Source organism: Acipenser ruthenus, chromosome 9, assembly GCF_902713425.1.
Source record: "Acipenser ruthenus chromosome 9, fAciRut3.2 maternal haplotype, whole genome shotgun sequence".
In the NCBI taxonomy this organism is placed as follows: Eukaryota; Metazoa; Chordata; class Actinopteri; order Acipenseriformes; family Acipenseridae; genus Acipenser; species Acipenser ruthenus.
The window spans coordinates 46,201,997-46,224,087 of record NC_081197.1 but is presented as its reverse complement, the minus strand read 5'-3'; the positions used below and the strand labels follow the sequence as shown (position 1 = coordinate 46,224,087).

The window sequence follows — 22,091 nt, the reverse complement described above, 5'->3', positions numbered from 1 at the left end:
CTGTATTTGGAAGCAGCATGGGTCGGGGACATAAGATCAATGGAGTCATTTCCAGAACGCAACTGGAAATGTAAACTCAGCAGATAAAAGTGCAAACCCTAACACTAACCAGAACTCAAACCCGAACCAGATTCTGTAAAAACTAAATTGTTCATTTTGTGCATCATGAAGGACTTCAGCCTCCGTTCACTGATAGTATATTATTATTATTATTATTATTATTATTATTATTATTATTATTATTATTATTTATTTCTTAGCAGACGCCCTTATCCAGGGCGACTTACAATCGTAAGCACAAAAGCTCATAACTGCTAGCTTAAACATGTGACATCAACAAACAACAATCACAATGAGAATTAATAAAATAATAACATTTATGTACACTTACTGCAACTTTGTAGGCAGTCTCTATATAAAACACAAGGTTCTGTACAAAGCCTACTTCATCCAAATTAGATATGATGTGACACCCAAAGTGCTCACGGTTGCTTGACCAATGTAATTTCAGGATGCAGTTGTGAAACAAAAAACATGAGACATGTGATGGCAACACCACAGTTTACAGTTATAAAAAATGGGCAATCTTAAAAAAACTAAATAACAGTAAGTAAAAACTTGGGCACCAAATCTAAGATAAATGGCTCTTCCATTATGCTTTACTTTACTTGCATTGCAAATCAAAGCATAACAACTTGCAGTACCATCAACTTTTTTTTTAACCAAATTATGTAGTTGTCCTTCGTGACAGGTTTACTCCACTGGTGTAGCAGCACTCACACTAAGTGACATTCAGCACAGGACATTATTATGCACCAGGAAGCAGCAGTTGTTCCACATAGTGCTGTTCCTGTGAAATATCTACTCCACATTAAACCAGCAAAGAGTGTATAATACAATCTTGGTGCAAAATGTTTTAATGAGGGCTCAAAATAATACTATTTAAGCATCATCCAAGTCAAGCACAGACTTTGAAATATAAGAATCTATAGTAAATATATAGTAAGAGACTATAAAAACTGCATCTTGCAAAAACACTGTAGGTTACAATGGTAGTATGCTACAGTAAATACTATGTAAACTACAACATTTTGGAAAGTAGTATAATATCTGTAGATGAAAACTCTAAAAAAAAATAAAAATTATGTTATTATTATAAAGGAGAATTGTAAAACTGTTTTTCGCTATAATTGTACTAATATGGTCCTGTTCTGCTTTTGCACTTTAAAAGGCTATCTATAAATTAGACCACAGTATACACAGTACTTGTTTTAATTATTATACATTTTGCTGGCAATAACTTTAGCATGCTCTCCCTTTAGTTTTAACTTATACCACTACATAAGACACTGCTATGAAAACAATGCTGTGTTCGTCATACATTACTGTTATTTTATCTGCACTATTTCTCGATTTCCAAACGGTAGCAAATTGCATGACCTTTGTATGACACACTTGTATTCTTTCGTATTATAACGGGGATGGAACAGTTGACGATGGCGATGATTGACATACAGTAGAAGAAAGCCTACCAAAAACAGCACACCACCCACCAGCCCCTTCTCAGCGTGAGGGTAAGGGCTGGAATAACGGAATTTGTGGACCAATGAAAAATCGAATACTGAGGCGCTAAACCAATCAGCGAAAAGGTGGTTCGCTGACGTCCCTTGCGTGATCCATCCACAAGGAAGAGGTGGAGACAGACGGAAGAGAGAAAGAAAGAGAGCGCGCAAGGGTTTTGTGCAGATTCAATTAAGAAGTAGATAATTGGTCATTTTAGATCAACGTATGTTTTCACCTAGACGGATATAAATAAAGGTTATGGTAAGTTATTTTAAGCGTTATTTAAATAACATTCTTTTGTATGTATCAAACGGCGTGACAATTTGTATGTTGTCTCAAAAAAAAAAAAAAGTCTAGACGTTATGTGCGCGCGCGCGCGCTTGACTACGTACAACAACATAGGGATTGACGGGGGAGGTAAAGTCAGCTTTAAAATGATTCATTCATTTCCATGCTTTCTTACGTTTCTGTTTTTTTTTTTTATTTACTCGATTTATAACCGTGTGAAACATATTTGGCCACTTGCTCTGTGTGGCCTGCACGCTATTTTCATTTTGTAAGAACACTAACGTAACCGTCCTGTTAGTGATTGATCGATTCACGGATAGTACTACTGTACTGTCGTACACATTCATTTTTGGTTTGTTTGTTTCGCTGTGTTTTTGTTGTACCGTGTTTAAGTAAAAATAAAAAATCACACATTTAGGGAGATAACTTCTGTGCGTTATAGTACTATCGTTGATTTTAGCCTAGTTATTGATCATGAACGAATAATTAAAGCGAATGCCGACATTTAATTGTATTTTTCCTGCTGCATTTATCTAGGCATATACGTAATAAAGGCAGGTGTAATTTTAAATGCAGTTATAATATGTGCATGTGCACCAGTATGGGGTACAGTTACACGACTCAGTTTTCATTAGCCACAGAGTGCATGTGCAAAACCGTTAAACGGTAGTGAACGTCGTAGCTACAGAACCGTCGATAGCGATGTGAACCACTGGGGAGCTATACGTTGGGGAACATTTATTAACTCGTATGAATTTACGTTTTATAAATATTATGTATATTAGGAGGCTGTGTGGTCCAGTGGTTAAAGAAAGGGGCTTGTAACCAGGAGGTCCCCGGTTCAAATACCACCTCAGCCACTGACTCGTGTGACCCTGAGCAAGTCACTTAACCTCCCTGTGCTCCGTCTTTCGGGTGAGACGTTGTTGTAAGTGACTCTGCAGCTGATGCATAGTTCACACACCCTAGTCTCTGTAAGTCGCCTTGGATAAAGGCGTCTGCTAAATAAAGGTTATATATGTGTCCAAACGGTTCACACCTAATGTTCCTGATTACTTTGCTATGCAAATACAGTATATGTGATGTAACATTAAAATAAAACGAAAAGCACTAAAAGAGGAGTGATGGTCGGCACACGATTGCCAGGTGCTTCTGATTCCTGTTCTGCATTGATGAGAAACGGTCTCTCTCAAAGTGATGACTATGGGTAAACAGATTTTGCTTCTGGGATTTTTAGGCATGATCATGGATCTCTTAGTCCTAGATAATTTAAAATACTGCAGTGTAGACCTGTATGTTGCAGTGAATATATGCTTGTCCATGATGGCCCTACATTCTTCTGAAAGTGTTAAGGCAGTTGTTTTTCTTTCTTTTTCTGGTCCACTGCAGTTTAACAATTAAAGTACCCCAGTGTCAAACAGTTGACCCATGTACCAGATTGTGAAATGTGATGCACATATATTGTATGATGTGTATGTAGAAAAGCACATCACAAATACAGTTCCCACTCATCCTTGAAGCTGTTAGTAGTATCTGCATACTTTTCCGTTGGGACAGTTTATGAAAGCATACAAATAAAAAGGAAATCCTTTTTGGTGGGTCCATGTCAGAACTGAGTAATCCAGAGGTAAACATTTTTTTTATACAAACTTCCATCACTTACAACTACACTGTAAACTGGGGCAGTCCACTGGCAACCCAGACCTAGTGTGTTGAAATGATGGACTCCATCAAAATAGTACTTTGTGGTGCCGCTGTAAACAAAGCCTTACATGTATTTCATTCCCTTTCTCAGATGCAGTTCATGCTGCTTTTCAGTCGCCAGGGGAAGCTGAGGCTCCAGAAGTGGTATGTCCCGCTGTCAGACAAGGAGAAGAAAAAGATCACCAGGGAACTCGTGCAGACAGTGTTGGCCCGGAAACCCAAAATGTGCAGCTTCCTGGAGTGGCGTGACCTCAAGATTGTTTACAAAAGGTTTTGATATGTGCTGAAAAGGCAGTTTTTATAGAAAAATATAGTGTTTAACAATGTATAGAGAAACTAGTCTTCAAAAAGATGTATATTTAATATTAAGAAACTTTAATATTTATCCACTTTAACCTTTTCCAGTAGAGTAATGTATTCTATCAGAACTTGCATCAAAGGAAAGATGAAATTCCATTCCATATAAAAGACAAGACTAGATAATTCTCCTAAAATTGGCAGTTTTTAAAATGTGTATCTATTAAATTGCTACTCAACGGGTCAACAGCTGCACTACTGAATATTGCAAAAAAATGAAAAGCATTGATTATTTTTTGGGGGTCTAAATTACATATTGTGCTGAAAAGTTAATGTCTGTGAATTATTTTTTTTATGGTCATGTAAAGTACCAACTTCAAAATGTTTTGTTCCTTCACACACTAAAGATGGGTGATTTATAATTATCAGTGATATTTTTCACGTAACCACTGATATTTTTATGTTAGTAAAAGCTAAAACTTTGATTCTTTTTAGATTATTTTTTTTTAGTGTCGAAAAAACCTGGTGGATTAACCTATCCACATCTGTGTTAGTTTCTTTGATGCTAGTGGTGAGGGTCGTCATAAGCTAAAGTTGCTGCTGCTATGAGACTTAAGCCGAATCAGCTGACTTCCAGATGAGTGAGGATGGAATCACATGCTCTGATGCGCACACTGAAAAAGAAAAACGATTGCTTGAGGATGAACATTACAGTTTTGGCAGCTCATCTGTTGAGATGAGGGAGCAGGGAAATGGTTACAGCACTGTTGTACTGCTACAGTTTTGTCTTGAAATAGCAGATATTTTGATCACTGCTTTTTTAAATTAAAAATCTGCCAAGTGTGTTCTTTTGTAATTCGGTATCAATTTCATGAAAGCAAATGTGCCTTCTGGTAAAGCACAGCAGCTGTGCTGCATAATGCCACAATAAATTATTTTGCAAGTCACTATACTAATGATGATAATACAATTTATTGTTAATCTTGAAAAACCATACAAAGAATAATGGGAACCAAAGCAATAACTAATTCTGTCCGGCTCACTGGTTTCCAGCATTAAAGTGTCTGGCAAAGTTTGAAATGAATGAATTAAGAGCTTGCAGTGACCCATAAAACTTTGGATGAGCATGTAAACAAACTAGGGAATAAAGCTCTTCTTTATAAATTACAGTGCATAAAAGGATAATTTATAGGAAAACCCTAAGAACAAACCACAAATTCAAATACATTTAAAACATAAGTGTGGTGAATACACAGCTTGTAGTCAATCAATAATGGTGTCCTTCTTCTTTGCTGCAATATGCAGATTATACACTGCATCAGCGGCACCGCAGATAAATGACCGAAGACGGTTTCTGTATGTCCATTTATCAAACTGTCAACTCCAGCAAACATTTGCATAGAGGCAAGGGAACGTTATACCTGGAACTTAGGTTCAATATTGATACAAATGGTTTTGTGTAAAACAGTTATATGAATTGCCATTTATCATCATATAAAAAAAATACACCTGAATAGAATGGCTAGCTTATATATACATATACTGAAACCAAGTGGCTTGTTATATCATTAATGACCTCAGTATGGATTACTGCTAGTTAATGCATGATGGCTGTGTGCCTTCATACAATAAAAACTTGAATGTTAGTAAGGAGTGCACCAAGCGCATTCAGATATTGAGGAAAAGGACCATATAAGGTAACCAAACTAAAATAGAAAGTTTTATATTTGCCGAAGCTTAACCAGCATAAACCAATTAAAATAGATGTATTGTGTCTAGTTAAGGAAGGAGACGAGTCAAGACAGTTGTAACAGATTCATTGCTTCAACTAATGTTTGCATAATTGGTAATGGGTAATACTGAAAAGTGATAACCAGATAAGAAAAACGAACATTGCAGTGTTACATCACCCATCACAAGATATATTATTATCATTTTTTTGTAAGTGTTTTGGAACAAGTCTTTTTTTAAATATTTATTTGTAATTTTCAGGTACGCAAGTTTGTACTTCTGCTGTGCAATTGAAGATCAGGATAATGAGCTCATAACTCTTGAGATAATTCACCGCTACGTAGAGCTACTGGATAAGTACTTTGGCAGTGTGAGTTGAGAGATTTTCTTTTTCCTTTTGATCTTTGTTTTACCCTAATTTAAATAAATAACTGCAAATATATATAGGGGTAATACAAATGGGGCATCTTGTCGAACGTTTGTAAAATGCAGATGGATAAATTCAGCTGGTAACATTGTGCGCCTGCTGTGCTTCCCACTACTGGTCATGGGGTGAGGGGGGGGGGAATGCCACTTTTCATTCATGTTCTGTTTTACAAAAGAGAAGTTTCAAGAATTGGGAACCCTCTGCAGACCCTAGTTTGATATAGACACATCCTGTAAGTGTGCTTGTGGTTTACCTTGCAGGTGTGCGAACTTGACATAATCTTTAACTTCGAAAAGGCATACTTCATCCTGGATGAGTTCCTGCTGGGTGGTGAAGCTCAGGAGACCTCGAAGAAAAACGTCTTGAAAGCCATCGAGCAGGCAGACCTGTTACAGGAGGTAAGATATGGAGAATTCCCTCACCTCTGCACCTTCGCATGCAGTGCCAGTGTGAGAGGAACCCCCACCACCTCCTTAGTTCTAACCCTGAGTTAACTTTTGATTTACTCAAACCGTACAGCAGCCCACAGCAAGTGTCTGCTTTCTTCTCCCTTTCTTTCAGCCTCCCCTGCTTCTCTGTACAGCGCTTGCTTTGCTGCTTCAAGTTGTCCTTTCTGTTGCTAGATTCCAAATGGAGGCAGAAATATCCATGCCGTGCATATTATTTTTACTCACATGCTTAACCCTTTGCGGACCTATGTCAGACCAGGCCTGACATTAACATTTTTCCTTTCCGTACTGATGTTGGACCATTCTTTCCATTGATGTATTTCAAAGCATATTTATGCAAAACCGAGAGGGAAAACTGCATTTAGTACGTTAGGATTTAAATGTCTTTGCACATCCAGTACAGCCTCCTTGTAGCAATGGAGATGATAACATAGACTATATTCTGTATTAATGTTACCCATCTGGCTCGATTTTTAGTTTAGATTATCTGAACTGATGCAACTATGAAATTGAAACGTGCAATAAAAGCAAATATAAATGAATAATAACACAAAATACGTTCTCAGGCACAATCTTCAGTGGAATTATTGTGTTAGTTCTCTTTTGTATGACAGTATTCATTTGCCTTAATGAGGTGGAATATGTTTTAGTGGGGGTGGGGAGGAGGAGGTGTTACCCGCTTATTTTAGAGACAAGGCTGATCAACCCAGGTTAGTTTCAGACTAATGCGGAGTCCTGTGTCTACCTTAAGGTCAGTCTATAATGATCATTCCTGGACCTCGATATATTCAAAACTGAACAGCACAATAATAACTTGTATAGCTTTGGCACATCATTTTTATGATGATGGACACTATTCCTCAATTAAGCCTCGTAATTTCTGCCTTCAGGACCTATGAATTTCCTGCTTCTTTGTTATTGTGGTTTTTTTTTTGTTTTTTTAATAGACATCTTGGAATTTGTTCCTAACCTCCTTCTGCTTTATCCCCGTGAGCTTGGCATATTGTATCTTGTTTCAGACCTTTTATAAGTGAAATATACTGTACAAGCCATAACATTTGGGCTTTTTTCCCCCTGTCATTTCACCTGACACCTGTGCTTCTTTACTGTCCTATTGCTGAAATCCAGAAGCTAGACTCACTTCTTTGAATCTCTTCAGGTATAGTTAATTAACACTGTTTAATAAAAACTAAACATTATAATACCCTAGATTTATTAGTAGAGCTAACAGGTTTTATGGAGTAGTCATGTGTAGTAGTGGTACTTTAATAACTTTAGATTAACAGCTATATATTAAGTGTCTGAATCTGTTTCAATGATCTAAACAGAGGCTGATACACACACTGCTGCCTTTAAAGGTGCTGCTTAGTGATGCTAATAAAGGTGTCAAAAAGCCTGATTAATATGATATTAAAGAGAGCTAGTATTTGGATCTGCCACTGATTAGATCCCATCTGGTATTAAATCAGAACGGTCCCTTAATTTACTTTCTTTTTTTTTCTTTATGTGTGATTGTGGTTAGTGTTGGAAAATGCTGTGTAACTTTTATAATGTGTTGGCTGTTTTTGATTTTTCAAACATTTTCCCTTGTTCACATGTCCTGTGTCATTAAACAGTGTTACTTTGGAACCAATCTCCTTGACTGGCCAGCATCAGTTAACAGTTAGAGTTACGGGAGCCTGTTGCATATCCAAACACCACATTTACCCAGACTATGCCACAAGTCCACTACAGCCAATACTTTAGTAAGATATGAAAAAAGTTGTTCTATGGAGACATTTGTTTAGATATGTAATGCAGACATTTATTCAGTTTTAGACCATCATCATGGTCCGTAAAGGTGCTAGTAGGGGTAAGCATATGGATACAAATATATAAAAAAATATGATGTTAAAGACATTTCTACAAAACATAAACAACAACAGTACAGTATGAGAGAACGTTGATGACTCTTCAGAACCATAAAGCACCTGCAAGTGTTCAGTCTGTCTTCAGACTTTGTTATGTTTGTACTTTGTACATGCAATGTTTCATTTTGAAAACCTAGACCTAGCTCTTCCTTAACAAGGTTAAACACGACTGGGGGGGAAAAACCATGGTGTTTTTTTTTTTTTTTTTTAACATTTCTAACTGTTCATTTTGTGCCACTATTGTGGATTTTAGGCAGCATTTTTTACTCAATTTTTAAACCTTTGTCGTACATCATTGGCGTATACCCCTATCTTCATACCACCAGATCTCCTGGTTGTGAACTGATGACTATGATTGCAGATCCAGTATTGCCAGAAATAGTAATGTATTTTGATGAAAAAATGTGATGTAATTAGATTGAGAGTATTAATTGAGCCTCTTCCTGTCTGGTATTCACTGTGTTTATATTTAATAGGATTACTGTGGCAGTTGCACTGTTCTAAAAAATGACATAGAATGAGATTTTCATATTTTAATCAACAGTAAGTAGTACACCATAATAAAGCAGTAGTTAGAAATGCATCAAGTAAAGTAAAGCTCAGATTTAGATTATAAGCTAAAAGTTATTTGTAATGCCCCCCTGCCCAAGTAGATTTTCAATTTATACCTATTGTTTTTTAGGGGCTGCTAAGTGATGCACTTTAGAGTTTTTGCTGGCTTAGCATCAAAATAATCAATAAGCTATGTTGCACAACAGTAACACTTACATTTTTTTTCAAAGCTGAGTTAATTTGCAAACATATTGCACCAACTAACATTATTAGGATTTAAGCAAACCCATTGAATTGGAACGGTAAGATTACCATCTGATAAAATTGGTTTGTCATCAGCAGAAGAGAATACATCTGCTCAAAGTACCCTGAAATCAGGAACATTTCGTTACCGAACTAATTACTGACACACTCCCTCATGAAATTGAGGTTTCATCCAGATAATAAACTGCTTGGGTACCCCAGTCGGAAACTGCTTGTACTTAAGCTGTAACTCGTCAACTCAGTGGTTGACGAGAAGTTATTTGTTAAAAAGCAGGCAATTAATTGTTTGCATTTCAATTCAAATTCTTATTTTTTTTGGAATACATAACTATTAAAGCCTCTTAAAAATTAATACATTTATTAAACAGGAAAAAACATAAACAGTCTTATACTTTAAAATACACAATAGGTAAGTGTATCTTTACCATCCCTAATTAGTTATTGTGAATTTCACAATAATTCGAGGTCTGTTTTAAAATAATAGAAAGACTTTGGTGTTACTAAAGTAGAATTTCTTTTATGTTGTTTTCAGGAAAAAGGAACACACCTTTTTAAATAGTTTCTACTGTGGTAGAACTTAATGTAGCTCCAGTCTTAATGCATAAGAGAGAAAAAAAACATAATTGATTTCTGCTTTTCAAAGTGCAAAGCTCTGCAAGTGTATTTTAAAGAATGGCATGTAACCACGTTCCCAGAAGCCTAAGTTTTTGATCTTGTAACACCTTTTCACTCTGCAGTTAGTTCCCTCTAGGACTCCTTGCTTATCGCTGAAATCTAATTGAAATCAGATTTTGTTTGCTATCAGACCTTTGGCGTACAGTATAGATGAGGCTCTGTGAAAATCCCAGTGTCACGGATGAAGTATCATATTTCGCAGAATGTGCACTGAACTATTGTATAAATTTATGTGTACAGATTATTATTTTTTTTTTAAAACGTCAAATAGAGAGAGAGAAATGCACTGACATCTTCAAAATTATCGTCAAAGTTATTCAAGCACTTTGCAATAGCTTGTGAAACGGTGTTGTAATTAACAGCCTGTAGGTAAAGTGTATCTGCAAGGACAGCGTTCAGTTCTACATCCGATGCATGTTCACCGCCTTGCAAAACAAATACAATGTGAAAAACATACTGACCTTGGGCATCAGTCAACTCGTCACTGACCACTGACAAGCAACCCGACTATGGAATGGTAAAACAGTCTCCTGATTGTGATACTCGGCACCTTTAGGTAAGTATTCACGTCTCAGCTAGGCTGATGAAGGAATCGTTCCACCATTTGCTACACTCGGTGTGAAGAATTTATGTAAAATTTGGTTGTCCAATTTTTCAAGAGGGATATTTGCGCAAACAAACGCCTCTGTCATGTCAAAATTTAATGTGTTTCGTGCTTCACAGTTTTCAGTGGACTTTTGGAAATCACTGTTTTTTGTTTCTTTGCAAGTAAAGCAGTCACAATACTGCTCTGGATTTCTGCCTTTATCTTTCGGTAAATACTTGAATCTAAATGCCTGTCAACAGATGATTTTCGGTAGTGATCTACAGGATGTACAGAAGAATTTACCTCCATTGCTGTGTAAAGCCCGGGACAGACGGGTGCGGCGTGGCACTGCTGGGTATTTTCATGGTACGATATCGCTAGTCTGCACCTGGACACACAGGAGTGGTATGCACTACGGAACTTACTTTTCTTACAATGTAGAAAAATGGAATGGTACTGTAGTTGTCGGTACCATATGAACATACTTTCAGTATTTTATTTAACATCATGCAATCTAAGAAACTACAAAACGGTATCTCCAAAAGTCTACCAGAAACTACAGTAGTAATTTAGTACATAATCTACTAAATAAAAACACTGGTTTGTTTATCAAAGTTGTTTTTCTGTCATCTATATGCAGGTGTATGAAATGAGCGATCAGTTTAGCAGTGTGTGTGAAATACAGATAATTATGAAATTATGAAAGAATATTGAAAAAATTGCGGTATTGGGCTCATTTCACGATTTCCACACAGTCAGTGAAATCGCGATTTACACAGGGCCTTAAGTATAGATAGCCTTTATCTACACAGACATATATTTAAAGCAATTCTTACCAATTCTTAGAGATGGGCATGCTCTAGGCCATAAGAAAATGATAATCCCTGTACATAAATGCTGCCCCAGAAATTATCAATGTTTGCACGATGTACTACCACATACTTTTAAAGTTCAAAGGTTAGGGTGAAGGCAACTGAGCTCAGGGCCCATTCACAGAGAAGTGTTTTATTTTTTTTGTTTTTGTTTTGTTGAGCTTCATACTGAATAGGGTTCTAGGTACATGTGACTTGCTGAGACTTGCATCGTTGTGGCACAGTGGCTTCAACCTCACAGCTCTCATGCTTTTTCTTTTGTTCCCTTTTCCTTATCTCTGAAAGCATGCCTGGCAGCCACATTGCTGCAAAAAATAATCTGTGAAACAGTTGTTAGGCAAGAGTATGTTATTAATTTTGGTTTATTTAACCTGTTTATCCTCAATGCTCAGATACAGTGTAGTGGAAAAATAAGCTGACAAATGGTTTTTGATTCAAAAACACTTTGTGCACGAGTTACAAACTGACTTCGGACCAGGCCTCAGTACAGCTAAGTGCATATGTTTGTATCGGAAAACACAGATATCCGCAGAGTCGGTTCAAAATGGATGAAAAGACTCGCAAACTTCGTAAGCAACTGGTGATTCCCCTCCCATTTGTCTTACTTCTGTCCAATGATAGGGGTTGCCACACTATCATTGCACATTCCCTCTGAGGGAGAAAGGGGGTGGGGGGGGTGGGGGTTGCACTCTGTCCATGACACGTTGCATGCCACGTTGTACATAGCAGGACGCATCCATCTTGTCTTTCCGTTCCCCTCCCCATATCACACTATCTCTGCTAATCTGCCTTTTGGCGTTTAGCTCAGACACCTATCTGACTTTGAGTCGTGTTATGCTATGCAAAACTGCATGTAGCTGGTTTTGCCAATGGGAAATGAGAGAACTCGAAACTTGCACAATACTGTATAGAAACTTAATATAAAACACATTACAAAAACTTAACTATAAAAGCACATTGAAACACAATCTAAACATAATGAAAAACTTACTAATCAATAATCTGTTACATGATTAATACCTTATGCAGAAAGCCATTACTACATTAGCTGCTGTATAAGTAAGGCTGCCTATGAACTCATTCATTGGCTATAGAGTAGTATAATACAATGGTTTATTGAAGTCTTTGTCAGTAAATTTAAGTTTCTGTTCCATAAAGTTCCCAGTGTTATGAGGATGGCTTTGTTACACCTGGTAAGTTTAAAATCCAGAAAGAAGACTTTATTCTACACATTCTCTGACAAAATTTGGTTTTACGTTTTTTGAATTCCAAAGGAGAAAACAAAACATTAACAGCAATAGCTAGCTATTAGTGTTTTTGTGTTAAATGGTAACATTTTGCTTATGGCGTTTTGATGTTTAAAAAAACAGAAGGACTCTTGACACTACCTGTTCCTCTATGTTTAAAAATCCACACACGTATAGGAACTTGGTTATTATGTTAAGATACTTATCTTGCAAGATCTTTTCACTTTTATAACCTTAGTGCAAGCATAAAAAGGTTTGACCTTGGTTCCAAGATCAAATCACTGACATTTAAACTGAGTACAATCTTGCTTGATTTTGTGTTTGTAGAGGCAGAGTGAAGATTGGGGAGGTTTATCAACCGACGATGTCTTATAATTGGGAGAGATCTGAGGCTTTGACCTCTTATGCTCCCCATCCCCCTTCCAGACTATTGGTAAATACCGTATTGACCCATTCAAGTAGCATGGGTGAAAAGGGGTGTTATGCAGTTTGCATGTGGCATTGGTTGAAACATTGCCTGATAAGACCGGGCGAATAGAAAGCTTCTGTCCAGGTGTTGGAGTTTAAATCTGTTGCATGATGACATTTGGAGAGTGCCTGGGTGCCTTTTTTATATTATTTTTCATTTTATCACTAACATCTTTGGTTTGCAATTTGCAGTGGTGTTCTTACATTGTCCCTTTTTAATAAACCTTTTAGGTCTCAGCATTGGTGGCTACATATTTCGTCTGTTTCCTTATCTTAATCCTGTTATGAAGGTTTTTGGGGCCTGTCAAATACACTTTTTCAACTGACTTTATATGTATCTTTTAGAGTACCATCTTGGTAAGGCTATTTTTTTGCAGTGGTGTGGAGTTTCAATCTGAAAACAATGCTATCTATATTGTATTTACAATTTTATATATGTATGTACATATATTTGCTGTCAAAAGAAAGTACACCAAACAACAAATATATTTAATCGGAGGGAATTGTTTCTTAAGCTTGTAAGGCTGTCATGGAACGACTGTTTGCTCAAAACCTTCCTGTTCTAGCTGATTCCTTTTACAAGGTTACACAATGTGCTCTGTGAGGAAAATACCCTTGCTGCATTGTTTATAAGGGCGCTGGTGGGTCAAAGAGTTAATGTCACTAGATGCGTGCAGTCAAAAAATGCGACCTTAATTTTAGCAGAGCTTCATCAAATTTCTGAAAGCATCATAAAAGCATCCACACAATGTGATTTGTACTTTGCTTTTGGGGGACCCTTAGGCACTGTTGCCATATCTCTTACTACTCAAACTATTCCAAAGTCTGGCATAACCATTACTCTTGAACACCAAAGGGGTTATTCAAAACTTGGTAAGTGGATTTTGAGTAGTTGTTGTGTTTTTTTTTTTTTTGCAAAATCTCTTTCCATATTGGCATTCTGTTTTACTTTTAAGTTAATGTTGTAATTATATACAGATGGAATTCATCTTTTGTTCCAGGCGTTTCATTAACCGTTCTTTTGTTAAAACAAGTTATCAGGTTTTGTTAATCTTCCCCAAGTTCGGGAATTGGCATGGTGTAATTATTTGCTAGATCTGTGATCTTAAACAGTGTAACATCTGCTAACACACCTCAATATCCTGGGTACCCAAGCTGCCGCTGTAGGACTGCAGAATGACGAGTGGTGACATACTGTACTAGTCGGAAGATTGATGAAGAACTAATGTCTCACCTATTGGTTGTAAATGTATAATTTTTGGGGTACCTCTACACTTGTTAATTAAAACAGTTTGCAACTCTTCAAATATTAATAATACAGGGGTCTGTAACAGGCAACACATTCCCTACGCCAAGTTGTTCTGTATTAATTCATCCAATACTGTTCCAAAACCTCTTGGAGGGTAGTGTAGCATATGTGCATCTTGGATTTTTAGAGGCCGATGCCAAATTGTTTTCTCTGCAACTTGGCGTGTTTTGAAACCCTGAAAGCAGAATTTTTCTTCCTTGCCTTGTGTGCACCAAAGCATGTAATGTATGTGGAAATGCTCTTTTATTTAAACTGATGACGATAATCTGGCATAGAAGCATGATGCTATTGAGATTGGCTGTGAAAGGAAGGAAGCTTTGAATTATAAAACAAATCACAAGCTCTGTGACTTGACACTGCTATAACTTTTAATGAAAATGGTTTTAGCAAAGGGTGCATAGCAACCTTTTTTTTTTTTTTCTTTATAAAGTAGGGGCATTTAATAAAACTTATCAACGAGGATCATGAAAAGTATAAGCCGAGACAGTTTAATGATGTTACTTTTCAATGAAACAACATGGTGCTTATTAAACAGTCTTTGAAACTGCTTGTTTGGAAAGTCCAGAGGGGTAGTAAATCCCTTTTTTGGCTTCATAACCTTTTGTTGGATGAGGTTAGAGCTGTGCTGATTATTAAGAGCTTGTGGCATGGAAGGTATGCAATTGTATAACAAGTCTTTGGAATGGTTCCATGCAATCATGCTTGTTAATAGGCCTGGTAGGAAACAATAGCAGGCCTTTCTGCATTGCAGTGTCAGTACTGGATGTTCACAGTGCTGCCATCTACTGCTCTTGTCCATGTCCTGTTTACAGATCTAGGGGCCAAAGGGTCTCAACTTCACATACAAAATAAATCGAAACAAAACCGTTTCATGCTTGCATATTGTGTGTGTAATAAAGAGCATTTTTCAATAATATTTACATGTGGTATGTTGGATTTTGCATTCAATTGTCATTTATCATCTTAAAGGAACAGACTGTTCCTAATAAAACAACCACAGCTTTCCTACTTGGTGAAAATCCATCCTGTTTAACTCCATGCACCCTGTTCTGGTTGATGCAGCTTGCTTGCTACCTGCATTCAGTGTTCAGGGTTTTGTGTGCATTGATTTGTGTGTTGGAGTTGTCACAGTCCTCAGTAGCCGTATATCCCTATCCCTCACCAGTCCTATAAGACAGCATGTAGGCCAGTCAGTAGATAGTCATACATATCTTTGATTCTACCTTTTTAACAACCAACAAACTAACAGCTAACCACCTCATGCCTTATCACAAGCACTCCTATCTGAACCTAGAATAGATCATAGTGACCCACGTTTCTGAGTTCTAGACTGTTATCGGTTGGAGAAATGAAGGCTGTTTTTGGCCTGGTTATGCTACCTGGTCAGCCATGGCTTTGAAAGTGTGTCCACCTTGTGTTTACATTGATACTCCTAGCCTATTTACTCCTGTATACTAAACTTAAAAATGTGGCAGCAAGTGTGCAGAACATCATCACAACAGGGATTATATCCTCACTAGATAAGGCATTTTTTTTAAATACCTAAAACAGTGGGAGGCTTGAATATGAATTCTTCCTGTATTGGATGTTGATTTTGGTCGCAGTTGATTTGAGACCGGAGAGCAGTGGTAAACTCTGGCCCTCGAGATTAAATCCAGTCCAGGTTTTTACTCCAAGCAGGTTCTAATGCAGTTAATTGAAGCTGCTAAGAGGCAACTAACTGATCTAGGACTTGGTTGGAATAAAGACCAGGACTGGATTAGATCTTGAGGGCCAGAGTTGAGTACCACTGCTGTAGAGCAAAGTTGTGCTGAAACATGCTATGAAATGTTTAAATTTTTTAATTAAGTATTTTTTTGTGTTTTTGTAACTGCATGTCACTGGAAGATTGTTTGAATCCGCTTGCACTGTAAATAAGAGCTTCTATATTTCTTTTCTATAGCCCCGTCATGAGTATTTTAATGTCCCTGTGTACTAAATGGCTCTGCTGCTCATCCTGCATGCTGAATTCCCACGGCACTAGAGGGCTGCTTCCTTATTGGCACGACGCTGTCTTGGCTCTGGGGTCCCTGAAAATCCATCCATTCAAGCAAAAAAATGCACATTTTGTCAGTGCTACTACATCATTTATGTATTATCATTTTTTTTCTTCCTCCATCTTGCTGAATGCTGCGCCAGAGAATCTACAATACATGCATTATGTGCTGTATGTATGTGCTCTGTTTTAAGCTGTTGGTCTGTTTTCTTGGATATTATTGTGTGGTGTATTTTCATGGACATTTAGTTATATTTTGTAGAGCTGAAATATTTTTAAATGCATGTTTAGTGGATATTTTACTTTGCTTAAATGTCCTTAGGCCAGACCGTATTTGGGTGGGGGAGGACACAACACCTATTGGAAAACACTATCAGTTTTGTTTCTTTTTTGAGAAAATGGTCTAAGGGAACGTAAACATTAGTGAAGAAGGGGATAGGAAATGCTGAGACACCATAACAAATGTGTAACTGAAAAATGAATACTTAATAGCGTATTTTAATTATATACAATATACATATTTTATATAGATAATTTCTTATTCAATGTACCACTGGTTTCACAGATTTACTGTAGCACTAAGATTAGTTCTAATTGGGGTCTTTTGAAACTAGCTTTCAATATACACATTTCAATTCTTAATGGATGTTAGTAATGCTGAGAATCACAACCAATATTATGAACTCATTTTAAGTAGAATTTTATTAAGACCAGACAGATTTATAGGAAGTGGGGGTGGAAGCTTAACCTTATTTTAAAGTTGGATTAGATTCGGATCATGAAATGTATCCCTGCATTCTTTCTGTTTCATTGACATTTTGCACCTGGGCTGTACTGGGGTGATCTGTTCTGCCGTGTCATTACATAAGGTTTTGGTCATTCCTCACTCTGTCTTAATAAAGTACTGCATGTAACATCTCTGTTTTGTTTTGTGAATGGCTTTTTGTCTATGTAAAAACAAAAAAAAAGGATCATGACATTAACATCTATCGAAGGTAAATATTATAACTAGAGCGTCTCTTTTTCGGTTTATTCATTTAATTTCTCATGTTTTATTTGAGCTTTATGTAGATACCCTGCATTTGTTTTTTTGGTGCTTACGCTTTTTATATACTGTGAGTATTTTTTTAATTTACTTCCCTATTTTAGCATTCAATGTGTTTCATATACCTCTTCCTGACAGTAGGTCTACACTTTTAACTACACATTTACCATAAAAAGCAGCTAATAAAATGATTATAAAAAACACTTGACATTAATGGAAGAAATTGTGTCATTTTCCTTTACACTAATCTCAGTGTAGTCAAAAAGTACAGTGTGTATGAAGTCAACAACTGTAATGTCCATCTTCAAGCAAAATGGAAGACAAAAATAATTTTTCCATTGGTAGATAAAAAAAAGAGAATATTCAGACTCGAAATGATACACAGGTTGATCTGGATGTACTCTATCAAATGCTGCAAACAAATTCAACCCGCTTTGCGGTTACAAAAATGCAGCCGCGCCTAATAAATATAACACAATCCGTCGAGGTATGAGTATTATGATTATTGTTTATGTTTACCGGAGCATTTATACTTCCAAAAAAATGCAAAACGATTATGCTTCACTGATTTAGTATTCAGTTATACAATTATTCAATTATATATTTGAAAACTGCAATGTTCATGAGCATCACAGAGCATTCTATAGGCAGAATCACCAGATGCCTACTTCACCCACCCTATATTGGAGTGGAAATCGGCTCAATCGAAGTCGTGAGTGCATACAGGTGGATGATAACTTTGAGCTGCTAAACCATATATTTTCTTTCCTTTTCCTTTTTCTTTTTTTTTGCATTTCTGAGTTGTCCTGCATACCCCCATGACCCTTAGAAGTACCCCCGGTTGAAAACCCCTGTCCTTGGTCATTTCGCCTGGACAGTGAAGTTCTCTCCAACTTTCTTTTCTAATGACGGATTGCTTTACAGCCAGTGACACTGACCTTTTCTAGACAAGGACTCTTGTACTGTGCACTGTGTCTGCCGTACAGTTGCCATGCATAGGTGTAATCTATCCAAAAAACCCTGAACAAATGTAAGGAATTATTTTTCGGGTGTCAGATTACCATCAATAACACATTTTAGCGTAATACGTACTCTGGGGCAGAACACTTAGAGCAAAACTGTATAATCCTCACCCTGATATCTCCAAACAACTCGCCATCAAGATATTCAACCATTCATCATTAAAGCCTGCTCCAGTGTCTCTGTGCCCATTCCCCTCCAGTCTTGCTTCATGGGAATGTTGTATACCAGGACTGTTTACGCAAGGGTTTCATAGCATTGTGTCACGCGGTGTCCCAGCCACCTGCAGTGACACCTTTATACCACTATTGCCAAGCGTCACAGTCTATGGAAGCAGTCCAAGCATATCAACGTGTTGAAGCAATCGACATTGCTCTTTCTTTTGAGAAATGTTGACCAATTGAATTTCCCTGAATGTCCTTGTACAGAATTTGTCTTGCATAGAACAATGGCAACCTGACCACAGGTGTAATGTTTGTATAGCAGTAGGTGTGACGGCTTATTAGGTAGACACACCTTTTCCAATATCACTATTTTCTGGAACAGTATATGTTTTCTGAAGCTTCTACCATTTGCATAAAATGGCTCCTTCTTCTAATACAAATATAAGACCTGCCTGGCTAAAATGTTCAGTGGATTTGCATAAATAAGTTATGTAGCTCAGCACTTTCTGGATAGAAGCATTGCAGTTCAGAAAGAAGACACCCATAAAAAAATGTTTTAAAAAGTACAGCTGTGTTGATCCATGCATATTTTAACCAGGGCATTTATAAACAAGATTACTATATAAATACATTGAAAATAAATGCATTTTAATGATAGAACTGTCTAATCTTTTTAAAGAGCTGTGTACATCTTGCACACTGTCCTTAAGAGAAAGAATGGCAAATACTATTAGAAATGTTTAAAATGTTCTTTAAAGTTGCACCCCCCCCCCCCCCCCCCCCCCCCTCAGCCACAAAGAACTTTCTTGATTTCCAAGAGTAGTTGAAAAACACTGCTGTACACGCTACATGCTGTAACATATAAAACTCATTTGAAGGCTTAAAAAGGATTGTGGCTTAATATTTAAATGCATAGTTAAATACCTATTTTGGCAATAAGCCAGCCATTGACTTATTGCTTTGTTATGTGAACTACAAGATTATTTAGCAGTGTGTGGTGTCTTACTATGTCAGAAACCATGACTGCAGACACAGTATTATATTGGAGAGAACTGTTATGGTGGAAGCTTTTAGGTAATATTATGTTTAAAAATGCTTTCAAAATCAAGTATTATTAATGTACCACCAATATATGCTAAAATAAATTGTGTTGTGCTTTCACTCTTCAGTGTGTAAACATTTGAATCTTTGTGACTTTCTTGTGCTGATACAATTTTTCTCTTTGTTTGTGGCAAACCTCATATTAGGATGCTAAAGTAAGTTTTGCTGGTTACTTATTAATTTTCAAGAGACAGTAACTTTTCATATTCCAACAATTCTGTATCACTGAAGAAATAACATTTTATAAAAGGGGGGAGGGGATAAAGCGCAAGGTGTGAAGTTAATCGATTTCAGTTGTTGAACAATAAGGGCTACTGTCAATTTAACCTCAATAACACTTTCACTCACTTACGCCATTTAGCACATCATCCAGACATCACATTTCTCCATCAGTCTAGCTAGTTCACGACGGATTACAAATCCCTTAAGTGTTCTTTGCTGTCTTAGTCATGAAATCTCATTTCTCATTCCATATCAATGTTTTGCCATCATGTGCATAGTCACATTATCCATTTACCTGTGTCTGGGTTCCAAACATGTAGATAGTGTGTAAGTAGGACATTTGTAATGTATTTTCTTTTTCTATTTCTACAGGAAGCCGAGACCCCACGCAGTGTTCTTGAAGAAATTGGACTGACATAACCCTGCACTTCCATCCCAATACACTCTTTGTTTACTGCCTTTGTTTCCATGTAACGCTAGCTGTATTATGGTTGTCAGTATTAACATCCATCTCACCCACTACTATTATTTCTTATGCATACGTGAGATTATATTTCCCCTCAAAATTAGTATGAGGAACAAAGTGATTACCAGAAGATCCATTTTCAGATTTCTTTTTTTCTTTTTTTTTTTTTTTTAAATAATGCCTTAAGATATTTGAATTGGATTAGATGTTTTTTATGTTTAGTGTCTGTCGTTATTTTGAGTGTAGTGTGATTGCACCTTAAGAACAGAATAACTGACTGCACTTCATTTTTAAGGGTCAGAGTAATTCAGGATAGAGGAGGGGTTATTCTGGATTTCGGCAGCTTTTTTAAATTAAATACACAGATACACTTTCAGTTGTTTAGTATTGTGTTTTTCCCTTGTAGGCTTTCTTAAAGGAAATGGATTCAAGGTTTTAGAGAACGTACTCAAAATTAAAAATGCAGTTTTAGGACCAACACCAGTTTACAAATATATTGGTACTCTAGTGTAGGAGAAAACTTATATTTCAGGGCATCTTAAGGGTTTACAACCAACAAACACTGTGCTAGTATTTAATTAATATTATACTTTTTTTTTTTTAAACTATTACACAAAAATAAAACATTGTGTGAAGACCAGTGTATTAGAATATAAACAACTGAACTGGTATATATATAAGGGAGGTGTGAAAGGGATTTGTTAATGAAACCAAAGAATTCTAACTGTTGTCATTTTTTCCTTAGGCAGATGCATTACTATGGGTAAAAACTATGAGCTGTGTATATGGAAGTAAATATCTCTTCTCGATTTATGGTGTGGACCTGAAAGCACAACTAAATGTTCAAGATTACTGCCTGAGACATGTTTTGAAATCTTAAATTTTAAAGTCTTACTGTATGTATTTTGTTGTTAAATACTAACCATCAGTAACCTCATATCAAAATATGTTTTTCACAGATTACATTTTTTGTTTATTTCTTTTTTAACCCTACATTAATTCAGCAAAACCTTGTGTGTATTTCCATGAGATGGTCTGTTTGTTAATGTAGTTAATCTCACCCTCACCCTCCTGCTGGAACAAACCAATTTGGGTTTACTCTTGGTCATCACCTTGTATGTTATGCAGTGAAAAGCTGAGGTGTGTGTTGTTGTACTTCTGTCTCTGTGAACAATGTGTTGCAATGTTTGGTGTTCAAATGGAAATAAAGTTTCTTTACACCTTGAGCTTATGCAGGTTATTTATCCAAAAAGAAATACTTGTCCCATTAGAACAAGTCTACACCCACCCTAAACTTACTGCTTGGAGATAGTTCTTTCAGAAAAACAGGTGTATAAATCTGTAGGGGGGGGGGGAGGGGGTGCAACAGATCTGAAGTTTAACCCCTGGCTCCCAGACTATTATTGTGTAGTCCGTTAATTCCTCAGAGCTTTGGCTTGGAAGCAGTAAGTTGGTTCACTTAATGCAACTGTACACCCAACAACTTTTTTTTTTTTTTTGGTGATCAGTTACTTATAAGAGAGAGCAAATTAATGTACAGAACTATATCCAGAAAAGGCAGAGCTTGCACCAAGTAAAATTAGCCCTGGGGAATGGTCCGATAGAACAATTGGAGGGGTGACAGTTTTCAACACTTATGTTGTTGTTTCTCAGGTGCCACTTATCTACTATATTTAAATCATTTATAAAGTTACAT

General features: G+C 36.7%; 1 protein-coding gene across 5 annotated transcripts; it reads left to right on the top strand.

Moving 5' to 3' along the window:
* The first annotated feature begins 1,664 nt into the window (after window positions 1-1,664).
* LOC117405740 (AP-1 complex subunit sigma-2) lies at window positions 1,665-21,621 on the top strand. 5 transcript variants are annotated; one of them, XR_009329516.1, is made up of 6 exons: window positions 1,665-1,824; window positions 3,647-3,825; window positions 5,845-5,953; window positions 6,271-6,408; window positions 12,893-12,998; window positions 20,302-21,621. XR_009329516.1 is itself a non-coding variant. In XM_059030099.1 (6 exons), exons 1-5 carry the CDS (start codon window positions 1,822-1,824, stop codon window positions 7,606-7,608), a joined length of 450 nt encoding a protein of 149 aa, XP_058886082.1. In that variant the 5' UTR covers window positions 1,665-1,821; the 3' UTR covers window positions 7,609-7,618; window positions 16,285-17,295. The 5 variants fall into 5 exon arrangements, 3 of the variants coding, with proteins under 3 accessions (XP_058886082.1, XP_033864977.1, XP_033864978.1); XR_009329515.1 differs by lacking the exon at window positions 20,302-21,621 and adding an exon at window positions 16,285-17,295; XM_059030099.1 differs by lacking the exons at window positions 12,893-12,998; window positions 20,302-21,621 and adding exons at window positions 7,588-7,618; window positions 16,285-17,295.
* Window positions 21,622-22,091: the final 470 nt, after the last annotated feature.

Excerpts from the sequence above, each read along its gene's own strand:
- LOC117405740 (XM_034009086.3), top strand. Across the intron at positions 5,954-6,270 it reads TGGATAAGTACTTTGGCAGT|GTGTGCGAACTTGACATAAT; the intron begins GTGAGTTGAGAG and ends TTTACCTTGCAG. Across the intron at positions 6,409-20,301 it reads AGGCAGACCTGTTACAGGAG|GAAGCCGAGACCCCACGCAG; the intron begins GTAAGATATGGA and ends CTATTTCTACAG.